Genomic DNA, 12,771 nt, shown 5'->3' on the forward strand with positions numbered 1-12,771 from the left:
TTAGCTCCATTTAACAGATAAGGAGACTTAGAGAGGTAAGTTGAGCAACTTGACCAGGTCCAATGGTTATTAAGTTATCAGGTTAGGATTGGAAGCTGGAACTGTTGGGTTACAAAGCTTGTTAATACTATACCATACAAATCCTTCCTTGCACACTGTTCCATCTGTGAATGCTGCAAATGAGCACAGAATGATGAATCAGAATACTCAGCCTACTCTCAGAGTGTTCCCATCAAAAGGTGACAAGCTAAAACCCAAATTAGTTTTCTTTAATAATAATAATCATAATAAAACAGTATTCTGAGGCACACTTATAGCAATTTATATAATAAAACTACTCTGAGGAGATGTGCTTAATTCTTAGAGCCAATATTGAGAAAAGAATTGAACACTGAATAGTTTAAATCATTGCATATGTAGCTATTTGGAAATGCTCTTTAGTCATTGAGATCACAGCTTTTATTGAGTCCAGATTCTTACATTTTATGTTTCATTCATTCACTTATTCAGTGGTTATTTCCTGAGTACCTATTATGTGCCAGGTGCTGTTCTAGGCATTTGAGATACATCAGAGAACATAATGAATAAAAATCCTTGTCCCTAAAGAAAAAATAATAATAAAGGAAAACAAACAAAAGAAACAGCATCAACAAAGAAAATCCCTGACCTTATGGAGTTTCTGTCTCAGTAGGGAGAGACAGAGAGAGAAATACATGTCAGGTGATGCTACGTGATACCAACAGAAATATGAAGGGTAAGGAGCAGAGAAATGAGGACTGGTGTTTAACTAAAGCCTCTCTGAGGTGTTAGCATTTAAGTGGAGATTTAAAATAACTGAGACTTAATAGAGTGAACCATGTGAATATCTAAGGGAAGAGCATGGTGTGGTCTTAGCAGGGCAAAATGGCCACTGGGGCTGGATCAGAGAGAGGAAGGGGAGAGCTGTCCTGGGGGAGGGTAGAGAAGAATTTGGGCCTGCTGACAGTGATAGACTTTGTGGCTTTTTCTCTGAAGAAAGGAGAGGCGTTAGGAGGCTATTGTAATTATCCAGGTGAGAAATTGTGGGGGTGATAACAGTGGAGGGAATGACACATGGTTGGCCATTAAAGGAATTTTGAACAGTTGGCCCTTGAACAACACAGGGGATTAGGACATCAACTCTCCCAAAAGAAAATTCAAGGGTGACTTCCGACTCCCTAAATGCTCGGTATTCACAGGGGATTGGTTCCAGGATCCCTGTGGATACCAAAATCGAGGAATTTGAAAGGGGGGTATATCGAAGTCTGACTGTATACGTATTGAAAAACAACTACATATAAATGGACCTTCGAGGTTCAAACCCATGTTGTTTAAGGGTCAGCTGTAGAATTGAGAGGATATCTGGATGGATTGGAATGTTGGGTGTGAGATACTGGGGATGGGGAGTGAGAAATCTTTGTGTTAAAATCCTAGAGAATTAACTTCGGAGGGAAGAGCCTTCAAAGGCTCCCTCAGACCTGGCTCTTGTGTGCACAGACCATTTGACCTTGGGGGTTAAGTCAACAGGAGTCATTAAAACATGAGTGGTAGCCCTTCGGCCCAAGCTGGTTCGCAATTGGGAGAAGTTGCCAAGCTAAATAGTGGCTGTGGGAAAAGAACAGATGCCCGTTCTAATGAACTGCTTCCAGTTGGTCAAGGAGAGGAACTGAACTTAGAAGTGCAAGAACAGACTGATCAAGTCTTCAGGAGTTTCAGGGCTGGGAACACATTGTGGAACCCAGCCCTGGGTTGCTCTAAGTTTTTCCACTTTCCTTCCTTCCTCCCTTCCTTCCTCCCTTCCTTCCTTCCTTTCTCCCTCCCTTCCCTTCCTCTTTCCTTCCTTCCTCCCTTCCTTCCTTCCTTTCTCCCTCCCTTCCCTTCCTCTTTCCTTCCTTCCTCCCTCCCTTCCCTTCCTCTTTCCTTCCTTCCTCCCTTCCTTTCTCCCTCCCTCCTTCCCTCTCTTCCTTCCGCCCTCCTTCCCTTTCATTCTTTCTTGGTTTAATTTTTATTGATTAAGGTATTACAAATGTGTCTTTATCCCCCCATTGTCCCCTCATCCCCCCAGTCCTGCCCTCACCCTCACCCCCTGTTGTCCGCGTTCATCGCTCATGCTTACATGCATGCATACAAGTCCTTTGGTTGATCTCTCCCCCTTACCCCCACCCTCCCCTACCTTCCCTTCTTTTTCTTCATTCCCCACTCCCTCCTTGGCCCAGCTTCTTGCCTGCAGGAAGGTACAAGTTGCACTTGGTTCTCAAACTCCAGCAGGTGTCAGAATTACCTGGAGTGCCCTGAAAACACAGATTGCTGGGCCCCACTCCCAGAGTTTCTAATCGGGGCCGTGTGTGTGTGTGTGTGTGTGTGTGTGTGTGTGTGTGTGTGTGTGTATGAGGCCGAGAGGGAGGGAGTTGAAATTTTGCATTTCTACAATGGGGGGGAAAAAAGGAGACATATGTACTACTATTTGTAATACTTTAAACAATAAAATAAAATAAAAAAAGGAAAAAAACCCAAATTTTGCATCTCTAACAAGTTCTTGGGTGATGCTTGAGAAGAACTCCTTCTTGTATCAGAGGGTGTGCAAAGCAAGGAGTCTAGAACTCCACCTGGTGAGATGTGGGTGGGGAAGGTCCAGCTCTCCGGCGTTTCCAGTCCCCTGGGAAATGGTCCACTCACCCCAAGGTGTTCCTCGGCTGCCCTGAACCGCTGGGAGTGAGAAGCAGAAGTCAGCCAAGGGAAGGCGCGGGAAGTCCTTCCAGACTAGACATCCCCTCAGGATTCCGCGGCGGAGCGAGGGCGGGAAGGCGGCCGGGGCCAGCCCCCAGCTCCTAGGAGGGCGCGGGCCTGGAGGAGGCGTCCCAGAAGGCGGCGCCTCTCGGAGGAAGTTGGCCCTTTAACTGCCGCAGAGCCCCGTTGCCCGTCGCCTCAGCCGCCAGGAGCGAGCAGCGGGTGCCCACCGGAGCCGTCCTGTGGGCAGGGCCGTCGCCGCGCCCAGCACCGCGCGCCCCGCAGCCATGGGCGCCTCGGCCTCCAGCCAGTTGGACGAGGGCAAGTGCGCCTACATCCGAGGTACGCCGCCGGGGGACCCTGGAACCAGACGGGCCGTCCGGGCACTGGCCCCCGAGGGGGCGCCCAGGCTTCCACGCCCCGCGCTCTACCTGCGGGCACGGGGGTCCCCAGGTTCCACCCAGCGCGGGTGCAGCTGGCGGCGCGGTGGGCTCGGGGGGCGCCGGGGATGCTGGGGAAGGGCCGCTGGAGGGCGGGGAGAGGCAGGTGCAGGCTGCGGGGTGGGGCAGGACCTCCTTTCCTCCGCTGGGCCCCCCTGGGGGTCTGGTCTGCCCTCCGCCCAGAAACACCTGTCCCTCCTGGCCTTGGACTTCTTCCTTCTGAGCTCTTTCTGAACTTGCCGGGGACATCCCTGGTTTCTAGACCTTTCCCTGGGGATTCCCGGCCCCTGGAGCAGAATTTCCCTCCTGGTCATGCTGGCCTGGTTTTCTAAAACGCGGCCTTGGCCACAGTTTCACTTGAACTTCAGAGCGTCAATTGGGGGATGATTTCATCAGAGGCAGAAAGGACAGTGCCTTTATGCGCCCAGGTTGTAGGGTTCATTCCCTCCCCGGAGAACGGGGGAAGCAAAAGAGGAACACTAATGTATTTTGTAACTGTTGCTAAAGTTACAAAGGAGAAACTCATTTTGAGAGAATTTCAGAGGTGTGGTGACTCAGAAAAGAGTGTGAGGCAGAAGAAAAAAAGCCTTAACTGAAGTGAAACTGCAGGAAAGCATGACTCTTATCTCCTGGGTGTACTTGGCCTCTCTGTCTTTCCTCCCCACAACCTTGCCCGCAGCCACTACCTAACATTTGGTTATCTTGTGAATTGGATGTTTTTCTGGTTTTAGAAATAGCTTCTAAATTAGGCACGAAACTCTGGCATGAAACCCTACTTCTGTTAAGAAATGGCTCAGTTCTTCCAGATACCGCTTTCTGGCCCCCTAAATCTTTTTCTAAGAAGAAAGCATGTATTTAGGGTTCTTAATCCATATTTGTTTTTAGCCACCACAACACTTAAACGCATTTGAAAAGGATATCAAATCGGGGCACTTGAGCACCGTGGAATTGATTCTGCAGATTCCTGCTCTGGTGTTTTTGGAGCTAGACGGTCATCCACAATCCATACTGTCAGTGGATAAAATGTGGTCAGGTATCCCTGGGCTGTTGTTTATTTAAAATGGGGGAGAGATGGATGACTTGTTTATATTAGTAAAAGAGCTAAACCAAGCCTATCTTAGTCTTACACATTTGGCTATAGGATTGTTTTTTTCACCAGTGTGCAGGGGACAGAAAGAACAATGTAGAACATAGTGTGAAGGAGCTTGCTTTGCGTTATTAGCAAAACATGTTTATGGCACCTGTTTTATAAGATTTTATCTCACTGAAAAGCTGAGAAACACCTAACGCCGAAGGACGGCCATCTACAGTAATCATTGGAAGTCCAGCCATGAGAGAGAGGCATCAGCATGCTTGAAGAAGACCTCAGGGTCATGGTTATTGTTGATGCAGACATTGTACTCATGTGATAAGAAAATGTGTTACCTTTTTAATTCTGAAATGAGATTATTACACAGGAGAGACAGGAGACAGTTAGTGCCCAGGAAGGACTTGTGTGACACTGACTACATCCTCTTAGTCTTGTCCAATTTCCTCTCTTCATTCTTTGTTAGGGAGGGAACTTTGAAGGTATGTAAGGAAGAGTTAACATCAGAATACCTCCAGGGAAAACGAGACGTTGCCTCATTGGAGCATACAAGTCTTGCCAAAGAAGAAAAGTGCATTGGAAAAATGCATGGTGTAGTGAATTGTTAGTGCATGAGCAAGTGAAGGTCACCGGGCTGGGATTTCCTGATGGCTTTGAAGCTCCCGATCTCTGGGAAAACTATCTTCTCGGCTTTGCCCATTCTTTAGCCATTTCTCAAGCTATGATTTAATTGTAAGCAGAATGATTGAAAGTATGACAGTAAAAATTAAACACATTTTTATGACCCATTTCTCATAAAGTAGCTGCCAGTGAAATATTACATATAGATTGGAAAGCTCTTGTGCTGAGACAATAAGTTTCTTTCAAGCTTGATAAACTTGCTAACATATGGAGAATAAATAGTCAGTATATTTGGAATGAGTTTTGTTAACTTCATCTTGTATGTGTTAGAAACAGCTGTCTGAATCAGCATATACTTGTAGGTGAATCATTGAACGGCTGCCATTGGGTTTGTGTGCCTCAAAATTGTGTGTGAATAGTGAGCTTTGTCACATGGATGTTTTGAAAGTACATTATTTCTTAGGATTTGGGAAATATCTAGGTAAAGGGGTATCAGAAGTGTTAAAGACTTACTTCATTTCTAACAATGCTAGTTTTGAAAATTACTTCCACATTCACATTTCCAACAACAAAATAATTTTTCAGAATTGTTTCTAGAAGACATTCAGTAATTTCCCTGGATAAGATGTTTTTACTAATAAATAATAGAGACCAACTTATAAGCACATGGGCAGTGTTATCTGTTAGCTTTCAGGGAATGACCTAAAAGTGTCTTCTTTTGGTGAGAAAGAAAGCTCAGACAATCTAGGTATCAGTGGCCAATTTAAGACAATTCTCTCTTTCTATGCCTTCTTTTTTCTTAAACTTTTGGTATGCCTAAAAGTGAACTATAGCTTCAAAAACAGAATATTTTCCTGTTTAAGTACTATTTTTCTCCTTATAAAAATTATCATTGAATTGTTAATTAATCAAAAGAAAAAGCTGAAAACTCTTCCACATAAGTCCCATGGAGGGTCAGAAAGTACTGGAAAATCAGTGCTACAGCTGAGACCTGTGGGATACACAGGTCCTGGGTGGGGGCTGCTGGGCACTTCTAGGCCTGATAGCAGTTAGGAAAACTGTTCTTTTCTTAGACGTGTACTGTAAGAGTTAGCTTAGGTGGCTGTATAAGAAACTATTCAGCCCTAACTGGTTTGGCTTAGTGGATAGAGCATCGGCCCGAGGACTGAAAGGTCCCAGGTTCGATCCCAGTCAAGGGCATGTACCTGGGTTGCGGGCACATCCCCAGTGGGAGGTGTGCAGGAAGCAGCTGATCGATGTTTTCTCTCTCATTGATGTTTCTAACTCTCTATCCCTCTCTCTTCTTCTCTATAAAAAAATCAATAAAATATATTAAAAAAAAGAAACTATTCAGATAACAGTATCCAGAGTGAAGTCCTCCTAGACCAGGTAAGTGAAAGGTAGGAGAGCTGTACATGTTTGCAGGCTTCTCAGTGTAGGTGTGTAGTACCAGTCCACACAATTGCTTATTCTTCAGTCAGGATTTGTTGGTAGGAGATGGGCATAGACCTGGTGTGATTTATCTGGATAATTATGACAAAGTTCTCGTGGAGTCCAATTTATCTGGCTAGCAATGGCAGTAGGAAGTGGGCAATGATTGTAACATTGGTATTTGTTTCAGTTCCTAATTTGTAGAAAGGAATGGGTACTCCTAAGAAATGAGGGACTGCAGCTCCCCTGATGGGAATAGCAAGGATGGAAGAAAGAAGGAGCAGACCCAGTATAAATAACACACAAACGTAGATTGAGCACATTGTCTTTTGATAAAAAAATTTTTGAAAAATTTCCTTCAGCCCTTGCCGGTTTGGCTCAGTGGATAGAGAGTCGGCCTGTGGACTGAAGGGTCCTGGGTTCAATTCCCGTCAAGAACACATGCCCGGGTTGTGTGTTTGATCCCCAGTAGGGGGTATATAGGAGGCAGCCGATCAAGGATTCTCTCTCATCTTGATGTTTTTATCTCTCTCTCCCACTCCCTTCCTCTCTGAAATCAATAAAAAAAAATTTTTTTTTAAATGCCTTCAAGCATGCCAACCTACCGATGAAACTAGTAGGAGTTTTAAATTAGGAAAATGACTGCAGGTTGGGGATTTCTAGTGGCAATAATTACTTTCGACCACCTTTAGATTTTGTGAATGGAAATCAAGACTTTGGGAATTTAGTGTGAATTGAGAATTTCTTAGATTCAACAGAAATAAAGACACTAACTGAGACACATTCACATTTTCTCCTGCACTTGTGGGAGAAACAGTGACCTTCCTTCTTGGGTCCCCATTTATGCTTTGATAAACTCATAGAGACAAATGTTAAATCAAGATCTGGCCCAGCTGGCTTGGCTCAGTGGTTGAGCATCGACCTATGAACCAGGAGGTCACAGTTGGATTCCTGGTCAAGGCATATGCCTGGGGTGTGGGCTGGATCCCCAGTGTGGGGTGTGCAGGAGGCAGCTCATCATTGATGTTTCTATTCCTCTCTTCCTCTTTGAAATAAATGATAAAAATATATATATATTTTTAAAAAGATCTGCTCAATGAAACATTTCTTTTTTCTATGGTCATTGGCTGCATTATCAAGGGTGCTTTAAATAATAGTAAGTCCTAACATGGCAATAGTGATTTTAATGTTTTTCATTTTTAAGTATACTTTTGCTGTGGACTACTGAACTGATGGTAGTGTTACTCCTGTTGTAATCTTTGGGTCCCAGGTGGGAAGTGCCACAGCAGGAGCTCAGTCAGTAACAGTCGTTTCTAATATAATTAAAATAAGCACACTGTGAAAGTTTAACAGAATATGCAGTGTGAACTTTGATGGTGAATTTTAATCTCCTAATCAGAAATTGTAATTTATTTTGTCAGTGAAGCTGGGTGATACCATCTAAAGAAACAAGGTATAACCCTAACCAGTTTGGCTCAGTGGATAGAGCGTCGGCCTTCGGACTGAAGGGTCCCAGGTTCGATTCTGGTCAAGGGCATGTACCTTGGTTGCAGGCATATCCCCAGTAGGGGGTGTGCAGAAGGCAGCTGATTGATGTTTCTCTCTCATCGATGTTTCTAACTCTCTATCCCTCTCCCTTCCTCTCTGTAAAAAATCAATAAACTATATTAAAAAAATAAAGAAACAAGGTACATACAACAATTTGCATTGTGAACGGGGAATGAAGTCAGAAGTGAAGATGAAGGAATAATGGAAAGGAAGACAAAGAATAAAAGAGTATAATTCATTTGCTACAGTCTGTTTAAAGCACTTTAGTAAAACTTAGAACTTGAGAGAGAAAATGCTAACATTTGCAAACTAAACCACACACACACGCACGCACGCACGCAAGCACCACCACCACCACCACCACCACCAAACAAAACTCCAAATGCAATACAGATTTTCTCCTTTGAAACTGAACATTCACTTAAAAAAGGGACTAGCACATTTCTGCCAATAAGGAAATGCAAGCCAATTTATAAAAATGCCTTTTTTGGTACTGCATGTTTTTTCTCACTTAGAGGAAAGAGGGAAAGATTTAGAAACGTGAAAGCAATTAATTCAGTTTTGCAAATTTCAAGGTCTAGGACCCAAGAAGCTTATATTCTTATGCTTGAGGATGTGTGGATGTTGGTGTCTGTAGGATTAGAATAAACTAATAGTTTTTACTAGGAGCCCGAAGGATTTAGAGTCCGTAGTCTGAAGGAATTTTGGAAGAAGAGTAAGTGTTTCTATGCCAAACCACATGGATTTTTTTTTTTTCCTTTTTAATAAACCATTTTTTTTTTTGTTTTGTTTTAAAGTAAAATACAGGTTTGGAAAACCATGCAAAACCAGTGCAGAGCTTAGTGAATCATTATAAGGCAAATTTCCTCGTGGCCATTACCAGGTCAAGAAATGGAAAGAACTTCACAAGCTATCCCAGAAGCCTTCAGGTGCTCCATCCCAATCCTAGACCTTTTTTGTCTCCTCATAGAACCACTGTTTCCAGTTATCTATTGCTGCCCAACAAGCTCCCCCAAAAGATAATGGCTCTTAAAAACAACTAATTAGCCCAGCCGGTGTTGCTCAGTGGTTGAGCGTTGACCTATGAACTAGGACAGTGGTCGGCAAACTGCGGCTCCCGAGCCGCAGTTTGCCGATCTGTTGACTAATGAGTTTGCCGACCACTGGACTAGACTAAATGTTACCATGTAGTTGGAAGCTGTGAGGATTAGGCAATTGTGGCATATCGTGTGCAAAGAGGTAAAGGGTAGTATATGACAGTGGTCGGCAAACTCATTAGTCAACAGAGCGGCAAACCGCGGCTCGCGAGCCGCATGTGGCTCGCGAGCCGCGGTTTGCCGACCACTGCACTAGGAGGTTAAGGTTCGAGTCCCAGTCAGGGCACATGCCCGCGTGGCAGGCTCGATCCCCAGTGTGGGGCATGCAGGAGGCAGCCGATCAATGATTCTCTCTCATCATTGGTGTTTCTGTATCTCTCTCCCTCTCCCTTCCTCTCTGAAATCACTAAAAAATGTATTTTTAAAAAATGTAGAATACAAAACCTTTTCTAGAACAGCAGATTGTGTCTCTAGATTTACAGAGCCAAACAATTCCTGGCACTCATCCAGAGCTGACAATCGTTCGTGTTCCCATCATCCAAAATAGAAAGACCTTGTAAGACACAGAGCATTGTAGAGTCCTCAGTAGTAGCAAGCAGAAATTAGTCCTTGGCTTCAAGACTGATTTGGACCTACTCAAAAAAATAAAAAAATAAAAAGTAAAAGCAAACCTCAGGAGGACCAAACTGATCCTAAGTAACTGATCTGCATGCCTGAACAAAGTCCAGCATTCTTTATAGGACTACAACAAAATACACCCGCAACAATGTAAAATTCAGTTTCCAGTATCCAAGCAAAAAGTGCCAGGCAAACGGAAAGGCAGGAAACTGTCCATAACTCTAAGGAAAAATACCCATCAATAGAAAAGACAGGAATTACAGACCTGGTGAAATTAGCAGACAAGGTTGTTAAGACAGTTTTTATAAATATATTCCATATGTTAAAGAGGAAAACGTGAATACAATGAGGAGAGAAATGGAAGATATTAAAAAAATCCTTCTCTCCAGTCTTTAGGAAAGAGCAATATATCTACTGTGTTTTGAAGTCTGTTGGAACATCTGTTGGAGAATGTATACCTGTTACCAGCATTCTCGGTAGATCTGGGAAAGGGGCAGAGCAGGTCTGTGTGTGGAACTGCTGACATGCGCTGGTCTGGGGCCAAGACAAAGGAGCAGGATCAACTCAGAAGGAAAACTGTGGATATTGCACGTGCCATTATCTTTGGGGCTACATGGAATGAGTGATAATTTCTGTGATTAGCTCGAAAGAATTCAGAGGTTTTTCCCCAATTTGAATTGAACGCATTTGTTTAAAAGTAAATTTCCTATGTAAGTCATGCTGAATGAGTTAGATAGATACGGCCGGATAATTGCCTGAACAAAGCAGACACGGGCTTGGAGTTGGAATAAGATAAATGTTATTAGCAACAATGGAAACATGTGTATATCTGGAGTATAAATATCTAAAATAGTGTCATCGGAGAGGATTACGTTAGTAACATTTTTTGAAATGTACTGTTTAAACTTAAAGTAAATTAGAATTTAGAGCATGACTAAGAGCATGACTATCAATCTATTGATTTATTAAATTTTTTTAAATTACATTTTTATATTCAGTATTATTTTGTATTAGTTTCAGGTGTACGGCATAGTGGTTAGACAATCATATACTTTGCAAAGTGTGCCTCCTGATATTTCCAGTACCCAACTGTCACCATACATAGATATTACAATGTTATTGACTATATTTCCTATACTGTATGTTATATGGGATGTCAATTCTTAGTGAAAATTGATAGCTCCTAGTCTGAGGAATCCTATATAATAAAGAGCTAATATGCTAATGAGACCAAACATCAGTACGACCGTCCGGACGACCATCCGGACGACCTTCTGGACGAAGTCGGGGCTGCGAGGGCCAAGGCCCTTGCATGAATTTCGTGCATCGGACCTCTAGTGATGATAACAATAACAGTAAACACTAATATTTATTGAATGATTATTGTGAAGCAGGAAGTAAATGTCTCAGAGAAAAGTTAACAGGATATCAAATCTTCTTTCAGAAATTCCTAGACCTCTCTACATAGTTTTTTCTTTTCTTACTTTTTAAATCCTAATTTGAGGACATGTTAGAGAGAAAGAGGAATGAAGAGAGCGAGAAAATGAGAGAGAGAGAGAGAAAAAGAGAGAGAGAGAGAGAGAGAGAGAGAAACATGGATGTGAGGGAGACACAGCGATTGGTTGCCTCCCGCATGGGCCCTGACCTGGGATCGAACCCGCAACCTAGGTGTGTGCATTGACCCAGAATTGAACCTGAGACCTTTCAATGTACTGGACAACACTCCAACCAACTGATCCACATCAGCGAGGGCCACATAGCTTTTTCTTTAATGGACAGGAGTATAAGGAGAAACAACTTGATAGGATTTGAACAGTAACTTATTTACTTTATGGGCTAAACCAGTAATTTATCCCTTGGTATAAACTGAAACATTTACTAAATGCTTGACTATACCTTAATTCTAAATTATTGGACAATTTTTTGAAGTGAATATTGATATGATTATAAATAGCTTAATCCAGAAATTAAAATTCATCCAAATGTTTGCAAAACATAATATGGCACTTACAAATAGGTAAAAGCAGGCTTAGTATGTCACTTTAAAACTTTAAGTAAAATGGTAGCTGTAGGGACCTTCTTCACCATAGAAGAAAATATTTATATTTGTGGAGCAAGACACAAAAGCCTCATAAATAGAGCTTTCAGATTTGAAGAGCAGGCATGATACTCTCCTGAGGATTCACTGAATCTGAAGCTGGAATCTGTTATATTGAATCTGTCAACTGGCTGCCATCAGTTTTTCATACATAACATGGGGACAAGCAGTAATGCCCAGTGAAGATAAAGAGCTCAGAAATGAAGGCAGTATAATCCTCTGATTTCCCAATCCTACGATTATGCTAATAAATTTGTTTTTACTATCAGAGATGGCATCAGGCCTTCCCAGAGTAAATAATTGGCTTTCAGATGCTGCCAAATAATACCTATCTCACACATTTGTTCTGCAGACTAATTAATGATTCAGAGTGTTTAAACACAATGCCTCTACAGAAGCAATGGCATAATTTGTTGGGACATTCTAGGATTGTAATTAGTGCTAATTAGATTCTTTTCAACAGCTTGTTGCATTTACAAATTACTGTGTCTAAGGTATTCTGCTTTATTTATTCATTATGAAAGAGTCAGGCACAAAGGTTTAAACAGGAGCCTTTAAACAATTATTCTCAAGATTCTACACATACCCCTCCCCTCGAATCAGGGGAGGGCAGTAGCAACACAGCTTTCTAGTCTGGGAAGAGCAGCTGTGTGCTGGGACTTAGCTCATACTGTCTGGTGAGCGCTGAATCTGGGCATCACTTTCTAACTCAGAGATGAGTGACATCTTACTGGTAGCTTGCAGTCAGCTAGGATAGATATTTGTTTGTTTGTTTAGACCCAGTTCACCAGCACATCTGTAAAGACAGTACCACTGTCTTCAGGGCATGGAATCTGGTTGCTGAGAAGCAATTGCCAGTGGCCTGAAGCCAAATTTCAGTTGCATATTAGAATGGGCCCGACTCTGAAACTAACACTCCCAAAATCTCAGTAGCTTGACATGATAATTTATAGCTCACCCATTATACAATCCAATGTGATCCCCTGTGGGGTAGAGACGGGGTGGAGTCATTCAGGGACCCAGACTCTCTCTCTAGTGCCATGGACCCCTTGACAGACTGGTGAAACCTATGGATTCCTTCTCAGA

At 42.8% G+C, this 12,771-nt stretch overlaps 1 protein-coding gene across 1 annotated transcript in view; it reads left to right on the plus strand.

Annotated features, from left to right (window-relative positions):
* Nucleotides 1-2,629: 2,629 nt before the first annotated feature.
* NIBAN1 (niban apoptosis regulator 1) overlaps nucleotides 2,630-12,771 on the plus strand; it is a 134,853-nt gene continuing 124,711 nt past the window's right edge. Inside the window, exon 1 of the mRNA XM_080648661.1 lies at nucleotides 2,630-3,087. Coding sequence (XP_080504787.1) covers nucleotides 3,033-3,087 — 55 coding nt within the window. The 5' untranslated portion in view covers nucleotides 2,630-3,032. The remainder of the gene's footprint in view (nucleotides 3,088-12,771) is intronic.

The sequence above is a fragment of the Plecotus auritus genome (genome assembly GCF_963455305.1).
Source record: "Plecotus auritus genome assembly, chromosome: 12".
Taxonomy (NCBI): domain Eukaryota; kingdom Metazoa; phylum Chordata; class Mammalia; order Chiroptera; family Vespertilionidae; genus Plecotus; species Plecotus auritus.